General features: G+C 37.5%; 2 protein-coding genes across 3 annotated transcripts in view; one reads left to right on the top strand and one right to left on the bottom strand.

The window, feature by feature from the left end:
* Positions 1-12,068, bottom strand: part of LOC116288762 (uncharacterized) — a 60,955-nt gene extending 48,887 nt beyond the window's left edge. For both annotated transcript variants that reach the window (XM_089027666.1, XM_089027667.1), the window contains exons 1-7: positions 11,965-12,068; positions 8,406-8,729; positions 5,227-5,377; positions 3,212-3,387; positions 2,814-3,119; positions 948-1,274; positions 73-238 (exon numbers count right to left, since the gene is read on the bottom strand). In XM_089027666.1, the coding sequence (XP_088883792.1) occupies positions 73-238; positions 948-1,274; positions 2,814-3,119; positions 3,212-3,387; positions 5,227-5,377; positions 8,406-8,729; positions 11,965-12,019 (1,505 nt within the window). In that variant the 5' untranslated portion in view covers positions 12,020-12,068. The remainder of the gene's footprint in view (positions 1-72; positions 239-947; positions 1,275-2,813; positions 3,120-3,211; positions 3,388-5,226; positions 5,378-8,405; positions 8,730-11,964) is intronic.
* A 5,106-nt stretch (positions 12,069-17,174) lies between these two features.
* On the top strand, positions 17,175-23,637 carry LOC116305045 (uncharacterized). Its single transcript, XM_031714867.2, has 4 exons — positions 17,175-17,318; positions 20,181-20,802; positions 22,319-22,495; positions 23,000-23,637. Exons 3-4 carry the CDS (start codon positions 22,369-22,371, stop codon positions 23,635-23,637), a joined length of 765 nt encoding a protein of 254 aa, XP_031570727.2. The 5' UTR covers positions 17,175-17,318; positions 20,181-20,802; positions 22,319-22,368.
* Positions 23,638-23,668: the final 31 nt, after the last annotated feature.

Here is a 23,668-nt window from a genome sequence, read left to right as displayed (position 1 = left end):
CGCGAGAGGGAAAAATGATCGCACCTTTCATAAAAATTCTATATCATTGCTAAGGAACACAATTACTCTTACCCAGTCCAATGACTGCGAGTCAAATCGATGTCTTCGAAATATAAAGCCATACGAGCACGTGGTATGGGAGGTCTGAATGTCCACTCATAGTGGGCTCGTTCCATGTATCTTGGGTATCCGGGACTGCTGATCACACCAGTCAGGGTTGTAATATTCATGTAAATAGCTGAATAGAAAAAAGGTTGAGCACGGATTATTGGTTGGTCTTCTTTGAAGCTGTCGCTATTGAAGGATAATTCATTCATTAATATTCACGTAAATAGCTGCGCATGGAAAAAATTTGAGAACGGATAGAGTGCTCACACTTAATTTGTGAAATCATCGCTTCAGTTTTTTTGCACAAAATAGTGCACGTGCAATATCTATTTTTTTCTACTTATTGCTTCACAGTGCTATTAAGTAGAATGCAAATATTTATAACCATGAAATAGCACAAAAACCAAATAGCACTAAATTCGTCCAATTGTTTTGATTAGTGTTTCGCCAGTGTTGCTATCTTGCAGGCGGTGCGTAGCCAGGATTTTCCGAAGGGAGAGGCCCAAATTCAAGAAAACATACATAAAATGCAGACATTACGGCTTATTTTTACAAACAAATTACCGTATAAATGCTAAAAATCTACCATATTGCTGCCACGAAGAGGTGAAGGGGGGGGGGGGGGGGGGGGGACGGGTGGAGGGGCACTAGCCCCTATGGCCCTGTACACTCAACTACTAACTGTGTACTATTTCAGGGGTTTATAAATTAGTGCTCACTGCAAAGTACTTTTTAACAGATATAGCGTTTGCACTCTATACTACAATAGCAATAGCAATACTGCCAATTTTCATTTGTGCCTAAATGCATTGATGCAAATAAGTTATTCGATCACTTACATGTTGGCAGTCCGCACACAACACTTGCATCTTCATGATGTCCACAGTTATGTGATCCCCATCCTCTATGCTGACACTGAACTAAAGATGATTCACTTCCACTGCAGCGCACATCATCCATCCAGATTGGACCAGTTCCTTGACCAAAGGCTGCGCTCTGTGGTGCAGCCACTGCTTTTGGTAGACCCAGTGAACGACAGACCACATTAGCATCGTTCAAATCCCAGCTGTCATCACAGACTGTTCCCCATTGACCATTGTAGAAAACCTCTACTCGACCTTCTGTGCTGTTTGTGTTATTCAACCATCCGACCAGGCGAACATTTGCTATTTAAGGGATAAGTTAAGGGGGAAAAAGTGTTATATAAATGATATAACATGGTCGCGCCATCATAAGGATTTTATAATTATCTTCGAGTGTTGAGGTGATATCTTACGAGTGAGCGCAGCGAAAGAGTAAGATATTCTCAACACGAGAAAGTAAAATCCATGTCTCCAAGCTGCCATGTAATATTCTGTTTAATATATAATTGTCGATGAAATAAAATCTTGGTGAATTTTTACTATTTAATGCAATTCCTAAGAATTCTTAGAGGAGGTACGTTTTACATTGGGGGAAGGGAGGGCTGGGGCCTCAGAGGGAAGGGTCATTAGTCAAACTTGTACACTCAAGGAAAGGGTTACTTCTTTTAATAAGCCAAGCAAGAGGAGGGCCATCCCTTTTTACACCAATTTCAAAATTAGTCTATTGAGGTTTTCAAATGACTAAACCAGATACATAAGAATACGCTTTTCAGTCAAGAGAAGCTTTTAAAAATCAGACAGTGTGGATCACGCGATTGTTTGTTGACATCGCGTCGTAGTATAGTTCAACTGAAAAGTGTTCAAGATAGAGACAAAAGACAGTACGAGCAAAACAAAATAAAAATACTGCAGCCTGTCAATTTATCTTTTGATCATATGAGAGTGTTTAAATCTAGAAAGGTTTACCTCCATTCTCGAATGCAAACTTCTTAACAAATGAACTGTTCACCCGTTGGAAAGCGAAAACTTGTTTGTTAGAAAAACTGGTTCAGTTGCGTTATCTTACAAATTTATTAATGGGATGAGTACATCATAAAAGTATTTCATAGATACGAAGATATATAATCAACATAATCAACTACGCCAGCTATAACTGTTTACGTTCCTATAAGAACGAATGTTTATGTTCTAAGTGAGAGAATGCGGAATATTCGGCTTATATGCACGATATTTTTCTACTAGCCGGCTCTCGATCCTGTGTTTTTTCAAACAAATGTTTGAATACCATGCTCTGTGTTGCTGCCGAGAGAAAAAAACTTTCACAAAAGGAACGTGGTTGTTAAACTATTAAAGACCATAGGAGGGGGAGGGTCATGTGTATTCTTGTTAACTTCAAGGGGAGGGTCATGAGTCTAGCATTGAAATGGCAGGTCAAGATTTGTTCTGAACAAATCAGTCTGAATTCCCCAGCCCCTTCCCTCCCCCCCCCCCCCCCCCCCCCCCCTCAAAAAATATAATATCATGTAATATCTTCACATGTGAAGATATCCGCCGTTTTAATAATAGAGAAAAATAAATATTTCATCGATTATATATTTAAAAAAGTCTGTAATGAATGTTGTATTACTTCAACTCAGGCGTAAGATTAAAGCCATATAAAAGCTAACTGCAACGACCCGTCTCAAAGGCTTCACGCTGTGAGAGTTAATCTCTTTTCTATATCCCTCTTAGATACTGAAAGCACTCTCCGCCGGACACAAACTTGGAATATGGATGAATTGCACTATCAAGCATAAAAAGTAGTTTTCTTATTGTTGCCTTACTTGGAACGTGATTACTTACCATCAAGGGCCTGTACCAGCTGTGGACAGCTGTATATCGTTGTTCCATTAATACTTGACGTTTCAAAAGCAATCACTTGTATAGAATAGTTTGTGTTCGGATGGAGAAAGTCAATCATAGCTGTTCTCCAACCCACAACGATGGTAGAAATAGTGTAGCTACTTTCAACCATTGTGTATAAAACCAGGTAGGTGTATGTTGCCCCAGGTTGGTGAGATACTTGTGCCGGTGCGTTGGCCCAAGAGACAGTGATTCTTCCAGGAACAGTGTTCATTAACGAAAAATTCCAATTTTTGTTGCATAGCTCTAAAATTATAGAAAAAAAGCTTTAATCGTAAAATTTTAGGATAAAAAAACTGCATAGATTTTGAATAATCATTATCTATGTAAATACTTACGTTCATTCTCAGTGCTAAAGGCGTAGAATCTCATTCTAAACCCTCGCCCTCTAGACGTAAAATACGTCGAGTAGTAGATCACTTTTGCCGTTGCGGTTTCAACGACAAGAGAGTTGTTCCTGATGTATAAGAGTTGAGGATTTGACGCGGCGTCTTTTACTTTGAGGTTACTTGCCCTGTAAGACCGTACTTAGTTTAGTTACTATAACCATTAACTACAATATAGCAAGGGTAATGCACCTTATTACATGAAATTTTCTTGATAGGTTAATTTCGCAATTTCGGGGGCGCATATGTCGCGACACTTTAATTTCGCGATTTCGCGAATAAGTTTTTTTTATAAAAAAAGTACATAAAATACTATATTGGTACTAATCATTGAGTCAGTTGATGTGGATCATTAATAGGGGCTAGTACTTAGTTCTCATTAGTTACAGCGTATTTCATCCCTATTTTTCAACAGTCATTACTGGAATCCGTTATTTTCTCAATGATCGAGGGTCTTGTTTTCGCAATACTTTAATTTCGCGATTTGTTTTTTAATTGCGGATATCGCGAAACAAGGGTTGCGAAACGTTTTATGTAATATTATAAGGTTACGAGTAGTCAATAATGATCATATTCCTTTGCATTATATTATTCTGGTCCGTGATCCCCAGATCAGGGACTGCGGAGACGGGGGGACTGGGGAAACTGTAGCCCCCCCTTTACCTTTTCCCATACTATAGTCTCTTATATTTTTCAATCTTAGCCCTCCCGCCCCACTCCCCCCCCCCCACCCCCCACATACAGAACTCCCCCACCCCCCACATACAGAATTGTTCTTTTATCTTATTCATTTATCTGCGTGCATCCGAACCCAACTGATGGTTTGGTTCGTCTGCGACTGAATCAGAGGCAGATTTCTTGTTCTAGACGTTCAACAACCATGCTTACTGGTTCGCGTAAAACATTTAGTCACACTGTTGGATAGTAAGATAGATTTATCTAAACTGAGATATAGAGGATATTACATGGGCGCGCGGAGATACGAATTTTATCTTCGAGTGTTGAAAAGATCTCTCACGAGTGAGCGCAGCGAAACGAGTGAGAGATTTTCAACACGAGAAGATAAATTTAGTATCTCCAAGCGCCCATGTAATATTTTGTTGATTATATATATACTGATTATCCATAAAATCAACTTAATAAGCTTTTTATTATTATAACTAACTAACTAATAGCTTAAATACACATGGTAACGATATTTTCATATGTGAAAATAACATGTTATTTTCACATTTGAAAATATCAGTTTTTCGAAAAGGAGAAATATAAGTATTTTATGGATAATTATATGATAAAACTATTTATTTGATGTCACGTAAAATAGAGAATGTGTGCCAACATAACGGCCATGTAAATCCGGGAGTTTACCAGAGAATGAGTGAAGAGACAGACGATTGTATTATCGTTTTCCTTCTTGAACTTAATAGCTGTTTACCTACTCTCGTAAATTCAAATTTATGTTAGTCCGCCTAAATTAGTAAACAACTTATCTAATTTAGGTGACGTCAATAAGAGTGAAGTCCCTAAACCCGTGACGTGAAATAGATATTCGACTAATACACATTAGTATTTTTTACACAAGTTAATATAGTAAATCCGGCGCGCTCATTGGTTGCAATTTACTTCTTATGCGCTATATTCACCTACAGGTGAATATAACTCTCGCACGCGCACGCTCGTTTGTCGATTTGTGCCGCTAGCAGGGATAAATAAAATTTGAAAAGACAGAAAAAAACAAACTCTTTCTCCGTTATTTATTAAATTCGCTTGTGTTAGAAATACTAAAACGATTAGTAGACCCTAATGCCATCGTTTTCTTTCGTGTCTACTTGACTGACATTTTTTCATTTCGCGGGTTAATTGCCTTCACTCGGTAACAGTTTGACTAAATTCACTTTATTCGTTTGTTCGTTTGTTCGTGAACGTGAAAGAATCTATGTCATTGCTAAAGTAAAATACACTCTTACCCAGCCAAACCGATGTCTTCCAAATATAAAGCCATACGAGCACGTGGTATGGGAGGTCTGAATGTCCACTCATAGTGGGCTTGTTCCATGTATCTTGGGTATCCGGGACTCCTGATCACACCAGTCAGAGTTGTAATATTCATGTAAATAGCTGCGTACGAAAAAGGTTGAGCACGGATTATTGGTTGGTCTTCTTTGAAGCCGTCGCTATTGTAGGATAATTCATTCATTAATACTGAGTAACTATTACAATTTTCTCGAATCTGATTGGTTGACAGAATGTCCTATCTTTGCATTTTAGCATGGACAGTTTGTAATCGGCAAGTTGGAAGAGCCAATTTTACAAAAAAGAGTCTTCTTTCCTTTCTCTCACTTGGGGGAAGGTAAACTTTCGAGACCAAACTTTTTCTGTAGATGGAGAATCCTCTGTTCAATGTTTTGTGTGGTGTTTTTGAGCCGATGGAGCCACCATAACACTGGTTCTCAGAGAGACGGAGGCTTGCTTTGGGGTTTGCGACCAAGACTCGTTTATGCTGGTTCAATTTGACCGTAAAAAAATCTTGCCTCGACGAAAAGCGTCTCTCTTCTATCAGCATTACAAAATATTCTATTTTAGACAAACCGAATCCACGGACTTTCTTCTGTCTTCCAATGATTAAATCTCAAATAGTCTTCTACTCTATTCAAAGTATCCAATGTGCCCAGCACATTTGACACGTTTTCCCGTGTCAAAACTTGTTAGGAGTTTTTTTCGAATAAGCCCATAAAAGTCGCGTGCAAAATTTGAGGGTTTTCCCCTCTTGAAGTTCAAAACGCGTATGGTCCTACAATAAAATCGTGTAGATTATTCCTCGGTTTTTGAGTGCGCGTGCATCGTGGGCTCAAATCGAAGGTTCAAAGGTAGGCAGCCACCTTAATTGGAAATAGGGCTTCGCGTCGTCCAATACTGTCTGTAATCATACTCAGAATAAAAAAATTGCACTCCCACTATACGCAGTCGTCCCATTTTATTTATCCCTCGTATGATTACAGACCGAATTGGACTTTACTCAGTCCTATTACCATCATTAATTATCTTGTGCGATAACGTAATAAGCATTATATGCTGCTGATCACATGAAATCAATTGAAATTCGTAACGAATTTAAGTTCAATCTCTAAATACTGAAAAGGTTGCGAGGAGATAATTGGTTGCACGGTCTTCCTTGAAATCGCCGTCAGTGAGGCATAATTTGCGATTACGTAATAAGCATCATATAAGTAGACTCAATTTTGCAAGTCAATCAGTTCACCAACATTGACTTGAAGAGACAGGTTGTCGAACCCAAACCTGTTGTTGAAACAATTAGCACTTTTTGCTCTTCGTCGTATTAATGAATAAGCGCGTAAAAAACAATGCGCACGCGTGCACGGCGTCCATAGCAATACTGCCAATTATCATAAATACATAAATACATTACACAAATACACAAATACACAAATACACAGATACACAGATACACAGATACACAGATACACAGATACACAGATACACAGATACACAGATACACAGATACACAGATACACAGATACACAGATACACAAGCTACACAGATACCAGATACACAGATACACAGATACACAGATACACAGATACACAGATACACAGATACACAGATACACAGATACACAGATACACAGATACACAGATACACAGATTACACAGATACACAGATACCAGATACATAACTATATGTGTCGGTGTTCTAGCATATCACAAGTAAGTAGTACACTAATCGGGAACAACAATCGGGATCCTTTTGCATCTAAATCAGGCAAATGGTTTCCATTCGTGACGTCACAGTCAAGCTCTGATTTTCCAAACACTTCCAAGTTTGATGACGGATAGATGACGGCTAAAAAGGTCAAAATATTCTTATTACGCTGATTTTCTGTCTTGATTTATGAATTAACACAAATTCTAGTTATTGTAGAATATGTTTTACGAGTTATCTTACGGATACCTTGGAAAAAAGGTATGGTCGGTTTTATGAGCTGGAACCTAAAAAGATAGCGGAATGCCGTGTAAAGTTTTGAATGGACGTCGAGCTTCGATGTAGAATTTTAAAAAGAAAAACATCAAGAATTAACCCCAACAAAGGAGATTTAATAAAGACGACATCAAGCATTATGCACACCATTTTTCAAGGAATTCTGTTGTCTGAAACTCCATATCTTTCCCTTTAAAGCTTTTATGGGGCCCGAGAGACGAAGTACACCACGGCGGCCTTTGTGATAATATAAATTATGTAGTCTTATGCGATTTTGCATAATTTCAGGGACCGGAAGTGATCTAAAATGGCACAAAACCCATTAGAAAACTCACTCTGCAAGAGCAAAGAAAAGTCTCTTCTGATTTTGTTGTTATTAATAAATATGAATAATCAGTAAAAACTTCAAAATACATTTTAAGCTTAAAAACCTCCTTTTGAACTACCTGTGTCAAGCCGTTGAACAACCTTGATCCTCAAAATTACATAAGTATCGAAATAAACTTCATAAAACTAAAAAATAACTTAAAATATGTGTTAATGAAAAAAACATACTATCTACTTATTGACTGAGTGGGAGGGTCGTACGGGAAAATATTTGGCTCGAGGTGGTGCCGTACGGACCGAGCGCAGCGAGGTCCGTGCAAATGACCGAGAGCCAAATATTTTCCCTTGCGGCCCGACCTAACTCAGTCAATAAGCATTTTATCATATGACCCTCACGAAAAGAAAAATAATTTAAAAAAAGAAACCGCGCGGATTCGAACAGGGCCGTACGAATTCGTACGGCCCTGCTCACGCCATTTTCCCGAAGGTTTTTCTAAGAGCGCGCGCCCGGGCAGATACGGGTCATATGATAAAGTCAAATACTTCAACAAATAGATAGATTAAAATACAAAGCCGAATACAGAAGATATAAAACTACTACACAGGAGACGGATTTAGATTTCAAAAGCGTTTCAATCTGTAAATAAGCCCCTTTCTTTTGGTCCATTTTCAAACTGCTGTGGCATTTTAATTATATCAACCGTAACAAAAATCCCATAGCATGAATTCATCGGTTGCTATGTGACGTCACGAATGGAAACAACACTGTCCTGAAATGCAAGGCTGGAAACAATAGAGATGCCCCCAATTAAATTCACTTACGCGGTGGTAAGCACACAACACTTGCATCTTCATGATGTCCACAGTTATGTGATCCCCATCCTCTGTGCTGACACTGGAACAAAGATGATTCACTTCCACTGCAGCGCACATCATCCATCCAGATTGGACCAGTTCCTTGACCAAAAGCTGCACTCTGTGGTGCAGCCCCTGCTCTTGGTAGACCCAGTGAACGACAGACCACATCAGCATCGTTCAAATCCCAACTGTCATCACAGACTGTTCCCCATTGACCATTGTAGAAAACCTCTACTCGACCTTCTGTGTTGTTTGTGTTATTTGACCCTCCAACCAGGCGAACATTTGCTGTTTATCGTATAACAAAGCATTAAAAAATATAAAAAAATAAATTAAACATTCGAATTCGTCTACTTCAGCGCAATTCTAGCCGCAGTATGTTTTAGGCGTTATGGCCGTGTACAGCCGCTTCTCACCCCTCCACCCGTTTCCCGCCGTAGGGGAGAAGAGTGGGAAGCAGCTGAACACAGGTTAGGTTGTTGGTTAATCAGATTAATTAAAGGACTTGGTATATCTTTGAATGACGGAGACCACAACCTCAAGCACCGGCATGTTGAGCGAATGAGTTAAAATTAAAATGAGTGAAAAACCAATACCAGCACTGGAAAGAGCACCTTTACTTTAGTAACCCTTCAAAGATTCATTATGTCAGGTACTATATATTAGCCTCCTGCGCAGCCAAAGTATTCAGAAAGCATTCAGTCGAGGTTTGCAAGGTTCAAATTTGAATAATCCTTTGAAGTACCTTGGCGCCTCGCTTGAGGAAAATGGTGAATAGATGAGTATGCTCATAGTTAATCAAGAGAATATGAAATGCAATGCGGCATCTGCTTGCAGTTACGTACGTGTCTGTTCTGTAACTGCGCTTCTTCAACTATCACGGAGCAATGCGGATGCTGTTTATAGACGATCACTTGTTGCATATTGGTACTTCACCATAAAGACAACAATAATTTGTAATTACAAACACGAGCTGCAACAGTCAACTTTTAAGTAAAAATGAAGTCATATAGAAAAATTCATTAAGGGCACATGCGTGGTGACGAAGAATAATTAAAAGGAGTGCAAAACATACATTAACATGATTTATGCGTTTAGATTGGCTCATGTGGGGATCGACGTTTGACCCCAAGTCGATCTACAGTCGTTCTTTACGACTGACCTAGTCGTGAAGATTCACATAGTCGGTCCAAATGCAATCGGTCGAACTTAATTGGGTCAAACGTCGAACCTCACATGAACTTAATTCGCACAATTAAGTTCGGCTCATATGAATTTCGACGTTTGGCCTGAGCCTTCACAGGAATAACAGTTTTGCATATCATCTTCAACGCCATCCATACAAGTCATTCCAGTTTTAAACTAAATCCTAAGCACAGTCGGTCTCGTTTCAATCTGTTCTATCTGCAACGAAACCAAGCTCTAAAGTTCGAACTAAAACCTAGCTACCCATCACGTCCAACCAAAACCAAAGGAAATCCAAAGAAGTGGTTTACGAATATAAAACAACCCAAACTTGTCAGAGCAGCTCCAATTGCAATTCTATAAGAACGAAAGCTAGCTATAAGGATTTTAAAAAGATAATATCAAAATACTTCGAAAAAACGAAGTCAACCTAAAAAAGATAGCAAGCAGACTTGCTCGCAAAGTAAAACCCGCATCAAATTGCTATGACCAAAATCCATAACGGGGAGGGGAACCTTAAAAATTTTTATTAACTTGTGCGGTTTGAGCCTCGAAGTTTTTTAAAAATATATATTCTAGCCATCAAATCTTTTAATTCAGTTTTATAAATATCATATTCAATGTCAAATTATTAAAAACTTGTTTAGCATATTATTTGAAATTCTTTGGATAGATAAAACATAGAAGGTACACTATCCGGGTCAGGCCAGAAGTGAGACGCTATTTTTTTTTAAAGTTATGCATGTTGACTTCGACTGATTGGCTCGTTGCTTCTGAAGGAATCAGCTAGATTGTTAAGTGACACCGATTTGCCGAAAACATACTGAGCTAATTCGCGAAATTTCTCCTACCATCTCCGAAACTAACTACGAATGTAAGAGAGGCAGAGACCCTCCACCGAGGCCTTCTTTAGTTATAATGCTATATAATAATAATTTGTAATTTATTATATATTTTTAAGTATTTAATTTACTTTACGCAATTCCTACTGACTATATTATATATTACCTCTTTAAAAACATGTGAAATGACAGCTGCCATTTTCAGATAACGATAGTACTAGCCAAATTATTACTAGGATACCTGTGGTATCACAGTCGTAAAATGCCTTTGTTTTGTTTTGTTTTGTTTGTTTTTTTCTTTTTTTTGTTTTTTTTGTTTGTTTTTTTTCCTTTTTTTTTTTTTTTTTTTTTTTTTTTTTTTGTAGAGTGAATTCAGTCAAACTGTTGAATAGTTGACATCACCTAAATTAGATAAGTTACTTACTATTTTATCTGACCTCACATAAATTTGAAACTACGAGTAAACCGCTGCTGAGATCAAGGTGAGAAACGATGATACAAATTAATGTCTATTCACTCATTCCAAGAGAATATGAACTAAGAGAAAGAATCCCCGTGCCCCATCATATGCACACTTTGATGCTATTTTAAGAATCTATTCTAAAAATATCATCCAATGATATCATTTATTTGATCGTTTGATTTTTTACAAAAAAAGTTTTACAACCCTTACAGCGGGATGAACTTTATGTCAGTTATATCGTATGTCATTTAACTATATTTTTCGCTAGTTAAATAGGATATAAAGTATATCTGGGTAAACTCGATGGCATAGTGTCTACTGCTTATTAATATGCAGTAGACACAAAAATTGTAATCAACAATCTTTGAAATGAAATGCGCCTTATTAGGACCGAATGTGGTGTAGAATTGTTCATTTTTTGGTTACATGCATGAAAATTGGCACGATGCATGCAAGTAACCAATTTGTATAGGAAATCGCAAAGTTTTCAATTGGACGAAAAACAGCTGCAGCTGAGACTAGTCTTTTATCGGAAGCCGTCGTCTTTTCTTAATTGTCGATTTGACAAAGTCCACTTGCCGTGAAACCTGTTCCTAATTTCCTTAAGGGTCTCTTGGTTAACCAAGGGAACTATATCTTGTTTTTATTTTCCTCGGTGATCTTGGTATTAAAAACTTAATTGCACTCTAATTGGATACAGTAGTTATTTTAAAACTGCACTTTTATCCCGCATTCCCCTGTTCAATGCATCGTAAGTCATGATCATATAACGTCATGATCATATAACGTCATGATCATATAACGTCATGATCAGATGTCTGTAATTGACTTTCATGTTTTAAATTAACTTACAAGTTAGCAATTATCGTATCTATTAACTAGAAAAGTTCACGAGGTATTGAATACGGACTTGGTTATTAAGCCAGCATAGTCTAAGTACATAGCATAACCGTTAATTACTGCGGATTGATTCAGGGTCTCATCACGTGGTAGCTTATCTTATTCTTAATGTAATATAATTACAAAATTGTACCTGTACAGAAGTGAAAAACTGAAAGTAAGAATAATAGCTGCAAATTCTTCTCCATTCTTCATTTCCTTGCACAAGACGATTTGATAAGATCAGTTCGTTTTGTAGAAGAACCAAACAGTAAACAGTTAGCAAGGGTCATCTACGTTGAATAGTACTGGGGTCAAGGTATTTGCGTTGTCAAGGAAGTGAGACTGCTTGTCGTGAATCAAGCATGTCTAAAAATATTATCTACATTTTTTCATGCAAGGTTTAAAGAAGAATATTAAAATACTTTAAAAAATACTAAGTAATATAAAATAATCTCTATATTCAAGTCGAAACTTAGGGATATATTTTAGATCTTTTTAGTCATTTTACTAATTCAGACAATTTTAGAAATCTTTTACTATTCATAGTCAACTTGAATATGTAAATTATGTCCCAGAGGAATTGTTAATATGTATTCTCACGGACTTTATACTAATACAAAAGGGAAGAGATGCCATGAATTAATCACTCTCATTAAACCACCGACCACGAAGTATAGGTTTTTTGTCCCACCCACCCGTCCACGAGCAAGCCGGGTTGATCCACATTCTGTCCCATTTATCACTCTCCGGCCAGGATTTGTTCCAGGCCAGAGCTGCCTTTGCATACTTTAATATTAACAATAGATGGGGCAGAATATTACACTATTTCGCAGTTTTGCATATCATCCATTTTTGGCATTGTCTTATCAAGTTTTGTCCATCATTACTACCTACACTTTCCATATCATGTACAAGTTGTTTCTTATAACTCGCTAGAAAATCTAGGACAATGTTTACTTGGATCACTTTATAATCGGGATATAGGCTCTTTAGACATGATCTTAATTTGGTATATTTCTGTTGTTTTAATAGTGTTCGTTCTTCAATAATGCCTATATTACAAACAGTTCCTTTAATGATCAACCAGATCTTCTTCTCTTTGTCCTTTATCACTATGTCCGGCCGGTTAGCTCCGTTCTTTGTTGTAACCTTCAGATCAGATGTATTGGAATGTCCCAGAGTATCTTTGCTTTTTTGTTCTTTACGACAGGTTCTGGTATTGGTTGTTTGTGCCATGGTGTCTGCAGATCTGCAGTGAACCCATAGGACGATATGATTTGATGGTAAATAGGGCGTAGCATCCGATCGTGTCTTGCCTTGAATAGGGATTGTGCGATAGCAGAACATCCGCATAGCAAGTGTGGTATTGTTTCTTCTTGGACGTGGCATAACCTGCATCTTAGATCTCCTCCTTCTTCCTTTAACTTATTTCTACGATATACCTTAGTTGTCAGTAACTGTTGCAGGATACTAGCTAGTGGGTACACTGTAAACAACGTCAGGAATGTTCTTCCATATCTAATTAGGGATGTTATAACTTTCTTTCTCTAGATCTTTGTCTTGCCATTGTTTAACTAGGTACTGGCCTACCCATGCTTGTTGCTTTACTTTGTCTTCAAACTTAGCTTCTGTTTCTTCCTTGAGCGCCTGTTTGTTGTGTCTTGGTTGACACTTAGTAACTTGAGTTTGTCCTTCGTCTGTTGTGATAGTTGTTGTTTTCTTTGTAATGTCGAACTCTACCTCTAAGTTTTGTTGGTTTGCATATTTCTTAGCGTCCTTTATGATCGATCTTAAAGATTTGGTTTCTTTGTGTTGCTGGAATGTAGCTAGCAGTTTGACATGTGGGTCGGTGCTGGTTGTTATGTAGTGAGCTGTTTTTATCTTTGTTACTTTTTACAACATTTTAATCTGTTGTAGACCTTTGCCTCCTTTGTGAAAGGGGAGGTAGAATATAGCATTGGACTCGTGGTTATGTTTGCAGTGGTTTTCGTTCATTATTTTTCGTGTTTTTCTGTCGAGTTCTTGTAGATGTTGAATGTTCCAGTCAGTTGTCCACATATGATATAAAAGAACTGGGATTGCAAACAGGTTTGTAGCTTTGATCTTTCGCGGTATTGATAAGGGCGATGACCATATCACAGATAATCGTCTGAGGTATTTACGGCCAGCTATTTTTTGTATTTCTTGTTCGAGCTGTCTGGTGTTTTCAAATTTCCCAAAAAATTTGTAGTAGTCGTCTTCTCCAAGAACTGGTATTCGTTGTCCACTTGCTAAAAGTAGCTCATGATTCACTTCATGCTCTCCTCTTTCGATGTAGATGGCTGCACATTTATCGATTCCCCATTGTAAACCTGTGTTCTTGAACATCTCTTCTAGAGTACTTCCAACTGTAGCAGCTTTGATTTTTATTCTTGTGGTAGGTCTTCAAGTCATCTACAAATAGGCTGTGTGTAATTTTGATAGTCTTGTCATGAGAAAGAGTGTAACCCTCAGTGGACCGTAAGTACCAAGCTATAGGATTAAGACATAAAGTGAATAATGTTACGCAAAAAGAGCGGTCTCCTTGTACAATTCCTCGGTTGATATTAACTGGACCTATTGTTATTTGACTTTCTGCAGTTTGTACATAGAGTGTAGTTTTCCAGGTCTTAATTATTATAGCAATGAAGGACGTAAGTATTCTGTTTATTTCATGATCTTGTAGAACTGTAAGTAATCATGTATGAGATACACTGTCAAATGCATTCTTCACATCCACACAAAGACAAGAGATTTTCTTGTTTTTACTAGCGTCTTCCCAGATTGCTTTATCCATCAAGAGGTTATCAACGCACGCATGGAGCCCTTGACTCCTCCTCTCTGATCGAGTTGCATAAAGTTGTAGTTAGTCATGCAGGTGTTCTTGCAGGTAGTTATTAATAAGTGATGTAATTAGCTTGTGCATTGTGTTTAGACATGCTATGGGTCTAAATTATTGTGCGCTTGTAGGGTTGTCTTTCTTGGGTAACATTCTAGTCCGTCCCAAACGCCAAAAACTAGCCTTAAAACGCATCGGACGAAGAAATAACACTCAAATTTCATGAAGTGAATGACTAAACTTTATTTTGAAGGCATTTAATTCTTGGGAAGTCTTCAGAAGATGTATTTTTGAGAAGCTGAAATCACTCGATAATTCAAAATTTTATTAACGGGCGAACTCCACAAGAGACCAAAGGGAGCCCACACATCCGAAACCACAGATACTTCGGATGGTAAGCCTGTGCTTTGCTCAATGACAAAGCTACCAAGTCTATGAGCGCAGGGATGGAAACCATTCAACTGTGCAGTACAAAAATATCGTTCATCCAATCAGATCGGCGAACGACTTTTTTTCACGGTGAAAAAACGTCGTTCGTCTCTCTGATTGGCTGAGACCAGTGAATGAACGAAAATTTACTGAATACATTTTCACTGAGTATTTCTCAGTATGTATATAATAAAAATTATTATTAGTAGAGTGCAAACAATTAATTCGTGAAACACTAATTACTAAATAGTACTGACAAAATAGTGCTAATTAAACAATAGAAAAAAATGGAATTTGCATGAAATTGTGCTATTTAGTATTACCAAAGTTTCACGGTTATATTGTTTGCACTCTATTATTACTATAGACAGATATATTTTTATTGTACGATATATGAAGAGATACATTCTTTGCATGCTCTTTTAACCACAAACCCGGCTTTCCTAACATGCAAATTTACCCGTTAAATAAACTGAAAATAAAATAAACTGATCGACTAATGAAAGTGAAAGACAACGTGACAATACAGGAATGTAAACAATGTTTTTTACAGTAAAAAAAATTGGAACACTGGAAAATGTAAAGAATAATTAAAAAACACATCAATACTTCATGAAGGAAACACATAGAAATCATGACCATCATGAAGGTGGTTTTATATCTGATATAGATTCGTCTTCATTTGCATAAACTTGATATTGGATTTTCTCTATCAAACTTGGTTCATTTCGTAAAGAATTCGGTACAATATGAGAACATACATCATCAGTTTTCTAAGCCGTTAAATAAAGTCGCAGACCGTGTTTTATCGGGTCTAAAACCACACGGTTGCTCCTCGTGTTTTATACCCGATAAAACACTCCTGCTCGTTTATTAAGGTGGCTGGACCCCCTCACGCTTGACCGCTACCTTCCACGTTTGGAACCTGGTGCACAAACGTGTTTTATCCGATTGCAAATCTTTTTTGGACATAAGTCACATAAAGATTGAGTTAATGTTTGATGCAGTTTTTAATGAGATCGGACGTCATAACACGTGATTATGATGAAATATTTGTTTTCGTTCAGAGAACAATTTTAGCCTTGTGGAGCGTTCAACACTAAAATGCTTCATACCACATAATTATATACCAGATACCTCCATTTGTAGGGATTTTTGAAAAAATCTATCTAGCTAATCATGAGATATTTGAGATTATTTAAATATAGTGCATAATCAGAAGTTATGAACTCCTGGCATAATCTACTTCAAAACTAAACAATTGATGTGATACGGCCGAAATTAATATTTCAGAGCTATATATTCACAAAAGTCATTGCTCATTTAGTTTTACTCTGCATCTAGTTTTAAAAGGAACAACATCGCTGATCATTTCTCTCAAAACTACGTCAGGATACAAATTAGAACTTAAACTAATATTGAGAGAAAATTGAGAGACTACTGAACTCATTTAAAGCGATCTAAAGCGAACGAGAAATACAGAAAACATTGATCGTTTCCCAACGATTTGGTGCTCTGGGAATTCTATTGTTTGCTAATGAACATAACACCAAATTCTTTAGCACCATGCACGGTCTCATCTCGCTTCGCTGCTTTCCGATTTACTCCCGAAGTATGGTAATAAACAGTTGTTTTTAAATTCAAACGTGAGAAGTTTGTCATGCTGTACTCTGGAGATAAAATATGCTCGAGATAAGTCACACAATTTAAAAAGTCATCAATTGAGTCATGTTTTTTATATACCATGTGCATTCACGATTGTTTCTGCTGAAAATATTTTAAAATAATTTAAAAACTATTTCGTATTCAATATACGATTGCTAGTTTTGTATATATACTTGTCAAAATTTGACAGAAAAGCGTTTTTTAACTAATCACACAAGATAACTGAGCTATAGTAACAACACAAGGATTGTTTTCCCACCATTTGCATGCCATATTCAAACGTCCCGAGAGATTTAAAAACAACTGTTTATTACCATAAATTACATACGAAAATATTGGCCACTCAGACGAGACATTCGCCCCAGGCTTGCGCATTTTGGACATGAATAATATAGCGTATGCGTGGAGGAGCCAGCTTTCAAAATGGCGGGTAAGCGTAAGTGTCCCGAGAAAGGGTTGTTTAAAACTTTAGAAGACGGCTTAGTTGGTATACAAGGGAAAAGATTCAAACCAAAAAAGAAAATATCAATAAAGAGCAAATTTATTCGATCGAAGTAAGTACGATATTTAAATCTTTTGGGTCAAACTCATTTGAATTCGAAGACAACTAGCTTTGTTTGTTTTGAACATCGGTATAAGTCTAGAATTGAGTATGACTCCAGGAACATTGCATTTCTGGCATACATTCTCTATCAGGATCTTAAAGACAGAATTTTTTTCTAATAATAGTCTTGCTATCCACCTCTTTGATTCCGTCAGCTTCTTGTTCTGCCGATTTATACATTTCATTAAGAAATTTACTACAACAAAACAAAGAATTGAGTTGAAAACTCTTTAAAATTATTCCACAAAAGGCACTATAACTTTTAATTTCAAGACTGAAGATTAAATTTACTTCATGTAATTTTTTAAAGTAGAGCTAATTGAACTTACTTTATCAAGGTCTGAAATGAGGAATAATACACCTTTTGCTGTTCATTAAGAGAAAATGTACATTCATTTGTGCCAATAGTTGTATCAATAACGTGTAATGTACTTTCATCAACACCACAAGTAACATCATTAGCGCGGACCAACTTTCAATAACGATATTTGAATATGCGTGTACATTCATAGGCATCAATGGACAATCAATAGCGCGTTTGTACATTCATATGCGCGGAATGTATTTTCTTGTGCGCGAAATTCAACTTCAATAACACCAAATGACAAACAATTGCATTTATGGACAATCATTTACCCAAAAGTGAAAATTCATTAGTGCTATTAGCATAATCACTGACAATCTATAATGCGTTTGGACAATCATGAGGGTCAATGTTATATTCTATAGCGTGGTTCGACAAACATTTGCATGATTCGAATGAACAATAAGAGAAATAAAACAATCATTAGCGATTTTTGTTTATCACTTTAAAACATATAAAAAAAACTCAGGTAACTGCCTCCATAATAGCGGCTGCGTAGGAGAATAGCAATTAGCTCACTTAAAGCAGCAATCAAAGCCGACATCAGCCGTCCAGAGATCCAACAACATACGAACGATCGGGCTGAGGCAAGACGACAAGGGATTGCTCTAGGTCACTATAGAACGCAGTTGCTAATGGAAGGGCTCCAGAGAAATGTGGCAACTATCACTATCGCTAAATGTGGTCAGTGGTTCAGTTATATGCAAACGTATTTGCCACGATGTATAAATGGCGAAGAAATTAAAGGCTAAAATAGATAAAAAATCGCTAATGATTGTTTTATTTCTCTTATTGTTCATTCGAATCATGCAAATGTTTGTCGAACCACGCTATAGAATATAACATTGACCCTCATGATTGTCCAAACGCATTATAGATTGTCAGTGATTATGCTAATAGCACTAATGAATTTTCACTTTTGGGTAAATGATTGTCCATAAATGCTACTGTTTGTCATTTGGTGTTATTGAAGTTGAATTTCGCGCACAAGAAAATACATTCCGCGCATATGAATGTACAAACGCGCTATTGATTGTCCATTGATGCCTATGAATGTACACGCATATTCAAATATCGTTATTGAAAGTTGGTCCGCGCTAATGATGTTACTTGTGGTGTTGATGAAAGTACATTACACGTTATTGATACAACTATTGGCACAAATGAATGTACATTTTCTCTTAATGAACAGCAAAAGGTGTACTGTCGCGGCTATTATTCCCGACATTTCTCGCATTGTTTTCTTTGTATTTTTCGTTTTGTATGGCTTCGGCTTCGGCACAAAACAAGGCCAGCGCAATCCCATGCATAATACAGTTAATTATAAGCGAGGGCAAGCCCGGAATCGCAAACATCATCTCTTTTCGAGTGCTTATTTACAGAGACTTTTTTATTCAAAATGTTTCGAATTTGGTGCAAAAACGATAATAAGATGCCAGACCTCCTAGATCCACTCGTACATTTAGGAAAATGCATGTTTTGAATAATTTATAGCCGCTTAAAGTGATGGCCGCGCGGACTAACGAGTCACGTTTGTGGTCACGCTCTGTATCTCGCCTTGAATTTTCGAACTCGGATTTACATTGCCTTTTTTTCAGCTTTCAGGAATATTTTAACATTTGTCGTTAGAATAGTAGCTAAAGAACTTAAATTCGGTCGTACATTTGAAGAAACTTAGTTACAACATTGTGAAATTTTCATTTTCACTCAAAGTTTTTCCATTTTTACGAAGATTTTGGGTCAAAATTTAGGGGACTGGGGACGAAAATCAAAAATAGCAAGCAAATGTCACCCAATATTTTGCCATGTCGAATCTGATTGGGCAAGAGGAGTACAAGAGGAGTACTGTACTCTGTAGAGTCCCAATTAACTTGCTCATTTTTGTTGAGTATTTTATATAACTATTTCAAAAAAGGTTGGGTTCATAAATACTGCAAATTGTGCATTCCAAGACCGAAGTACATTGTCTAAAGTAGGATTAATAATAATTATTTATTCTGTTTTTAGTGTATTCCACCTGGCTGTAAACGATGAATGTACACGGCATTCAATATCACAAAATTAATCATACCCAGTCGTTTTGTTGCATCTTGTACACAAGCGTTTCTTAAACGCGCTCTACTGCGCTTGACTTGATTATTCGCACAATCGCGGTTCAGTGATTGCACGTGCACACTTAATTTACTAATTACTAATTTGTACAAAATAGTAAAATTTAGTATTAGTAAAGTTTCACGCTTTTACTAAAAGCACTCTACTCGTGAGGTTTTGAAAGTTCTTAAATTGAACTCGCTTAGCGAGGTTCGTCCGATTTTGAAAACTTTCAAAACATCACTCGTACCTATAAATTCCTATTTGCTCGGGCTCCAAGGGAAGCCCGAGGTATGGACTCTCTTGTTGTACTAGAGATCGTGCGATTTCCTATACTAATTTTAGGCTTGAATATAGAGTTTCTCAAGCTGTGATTGGTCGAGCAACCCGTGATTCTGAGACGATAATCTACGCTGCAGCGGAGCACTGAAGAGGTGATTATGAGGTATTGTAAAGTTTTCCAGATCGGAAGTAACCAGGTAAAACTCTGATATTCAAGTCTGTTATACTAAATACTCGAAGACTCGCGGCTCGGTAAATATTCCACCGATAATCACTTCGCCTTCGGCGAATAATCGTTAAATATTATTTATCGTGAGCTCGGCAAGAGTACAAACATGTAGTAGAAAGTGGAAAGTTTACAGACAGAACGATAACAGAAAATAGATCAAACATTCTTCATTTGCTTGTAAGCATTTTAGCTTTTGTGTTTAGGAATTTATAATGGTAACTGAAATGAATGGAGTGAAAGTTGTGATTTAACTGCTGAGATGCAATTAGATTGAAAATTTTGCTAGTGAATTTCAACATTCCAACATTGTTTCGGTCAGTGTTAACTAGTGGAGTTCGAGAAGGCGGTCCAACAAGAAACTCATGAGTCTTGAAGAAGTGAAGTGAAGTGAAAACTGCCTTCCTTCGGCTACACTGTTACTTAAAAATAGTTCAAGGAAAGTCCAGCTTTTCCAGAGACATTATCATGGTAAGACTTAGTAATATGCTAGTTTGGGGTCAGGGTAAAAATATTTGATTTTGGAACTCTTAGAACTTCCATATTTTTTCGCTGTTTTTACGCAAGCCAAGCTGTATTTACAAGACACGGTGTTGAATATTTAATACCTTCTAAAGCAAGGCACAAATAAACCTAATGTATTAGTTTTAAAATATTTTTACAGGCGCTTAGAATGTAGTTCCATCCATAACCCTGAACTCGAACTGTGCTACAAAAGAATTTTCACTAATAAAGGAAAAGCAAATAAAGAAAAAATGCTTATGCAAATCCATCAAGAGAAGTTAGCATCTTGTTTTGGAATCCGAGCCAGGATTTGGGCTTTTATTATATTTTTCTATTAAATTTTTTGGATGATTCGACAGCATATCTATATTCTGTCAAATGGTAAGGCTTTTAGTTACTTGACTGTTACCACTCTTTTCATTGCTACGCGCTGAGCAATACACTTCCCTCAATCAAATAAATTGGTCGGTACCTTTATATTCTCTGACTGGCGGCAGTGTATTGCCCTACCTATATCCATGTTGCGACTCGGTTGTCTCGATCAGCGCGTAGCAGTGAAAAGAGTGGTAATTTCTGAATATAAACACTGAAGAAGGAATAAGGTAGTAACTCTTTATATGAAAACGATATTGCCAGCGGATAATTGATTTTAAAAAGTAGAAAATATTATCTGGATACGATGGGATTTGAAACCACTGACAGAATTCGAGAAAAAAATCGATCCCACAGTGTGCCATACCCCAGAGACATCCGCAGAGCTGAGGCGTCGTATGGACTTCGGACCTGACGGCGATTAAATCCTTCTGCCCTTGGGTGTACGAATTACGCAAGAAAATGTTCTAGCCCGAAAGCATCAGGGGAGAGACTAGCCGTCCCCAGACCATATCGACTAATCCCTTACATCTCTGCTACGCACGGAATCGGTTGAAAAATATGATGTTAAAAAGTATAGTCTATTCAGGGACGGCGGAGCAGTTTTTTGATTGAGAGGGGGGGGGGGGGGGGGGGGGGGAAGGGGGGGCTCAATAGTGACATTGTATGGCAAGGTGTGGGGGCTTAGTTTAGTGAAAATGTATTAAAATTTCACAAAAAGTGAAGCCCCCCCCCCCCCCCCCCTCCCCGGTTTCGCCGTCCCTGCTATTCGGTGCATTGTTTTCACGGCTATTGTTATGATGATTCACCTGGAACCGTGGTCCAGTGCAGTCGACTGTAGTCATGAGCAATAATTCTAAGTACCACGAAGGGCACTATTAAGGGAGTCGTATTCTGTGCCAATTGTGTTTCCAAAAAAGATTGATAAATTTAAAAATACCAAATAAATTATGAAAGATCAAAAATTCAGCTGTCAGCTACCCCCATGGATCCGGAATGACACTCCCCTACCCACCCCCTGAAGAAACCATGGGAGACTTTATGATCAGGCTACATTCATTAATTGGCAGCCAGTTAGAAATATGATAAAAATGACCATATCTATTTGCAGTTTATTTTTAGTGCCAAATATCATCAACAGCTGACTAAGTCCCTGAAAGCATGGCGAATGTCTTAAGGTACCTGAAGAGACCGGCCCATCTTTCCAGTTTGGTTTTCATTATCGTTATTACCCTGGTGATCATCACTTACAACATATCTACCGTGTGGAAAAGTATTAACTTATCAGGTGAGATATACCCATTCAGTTTCGTACACATGCATGACGGCGTACATAATCTTGATTTTTATTTTGATCACCTGCCATTTTGTTTACTTATGAGCATCGCGATTGTTACTCAAACCATGGCCAGCTGATCTGAGGGAAAATTATGTTAGCCAATCAGAATATCACAGTGTAACTTTTCCTCTTGAAATTTTGGAATTCCAAACCACCAAATAAGACAAAGCGGCATTGCTCAGTAACTAGCACTTGATACTACCTGAGGGTCAAAACAATGGAACATATTAACATGATAAAAGATTTCAATCCTCAAGAGAAGGAATTCTTTTTGTTTTTGACCCCCAGATTGAGCTGATTTTAGGTCTTGACTTCTGGTTAAAGTTCTCGTATCGAGCGAGAATTGTAACAAGGGTCTACTGTTCGAAAACTAAGGATTAAAACAAGTAAAATACAAAGAGTTATAAACGCTTTTGTCTTATGTTTTGTTTTTTTTTTGTTGGTTTTTTAAAGTGCGCACCGTTATTGAAGATTACCATGGCAACTACCACGACATTAAGAAGACATCAGGTCAGAAAGGAAGCAAGATTGACGACAATGAACGAAGAGACGACAGATCAAGCCATCAAACACATGAAGAAATTCTTTCCAAGCGACAAGAAAGAAACCCCTTTGAAACCCATATATGGGACGAAAGAAACAGATTAAGATTATGCGGCAGTGAATGGCAAGATAAGTATGCTCGACTACATAGTGACATGGTAGCGTCCAGGAAGAATGAAAAATACCTGGCATACACATGTCCAGGAAACAGACAAGGCTGCTGTGGATATGGCAATAGATTACGTGCAGTGGTATCACTATTCTACCTATCTATATTGACGGGTAGAGCATTCTTAATCAACTGGCAGACACCGGAGCCTATAGAGAACTATTTGAAGCCCAAGAGGATTCTGTGGAATCATTCAAGTCCACTTGACATATGCACAGGCCTAGAGACGCGCCGTCATTACTGGGGAACAGCCAGTGCAGAGATTCGGGAAGCTGAAGGCTGGATAATACGAGACAGTAAACACTTTAAAAACTGGTTTACAAGGACAAATTTGAGCAGTTATTTTGATGCTCCGATTGAAGAAGTGACTACTATTTAGTATTTTGTCGAGGGTGGGGTTAAAAACAACC

Source organism: Actinia tenebrosa, unplaced genomic scaffold (genome assembly GCF_029948245.1).
Source record: "Actinia tenebrosa isolate PJP-AT-01 unplaced genomic scaffold, QUT_ActTen_1.0 PGA_scaffold11__36_contigs__length_13525064, whole genome shotgun sequence".
Taxonomy (NCBI): domain Eukaryota; kingdom Metazoa; phylum Cnidaria; class Anthozoa; order Actiniaria; family Actiniidae; genus Actinia; species Actinia tenebrosa.
This window is presented reverse-complemented; position numbering and strand designations above follow the sequence as displayed.

Coding starts and splice junctions, on each gene's coding strand:
- LOC116305045 (XM_031714867.2), top strand. CDS start 22,369: ATGGCGAATGTCTTAAGGTACCTGAAGAGACCGGCCCATCTTTCCAGT. Junction 22,496..22,999: donor GAAAAGTATTAACTTATCAG/GTGAGATATACC, acceptor GGTTTTTTAAAG/TGCGCACCGTTATTGAAGAT.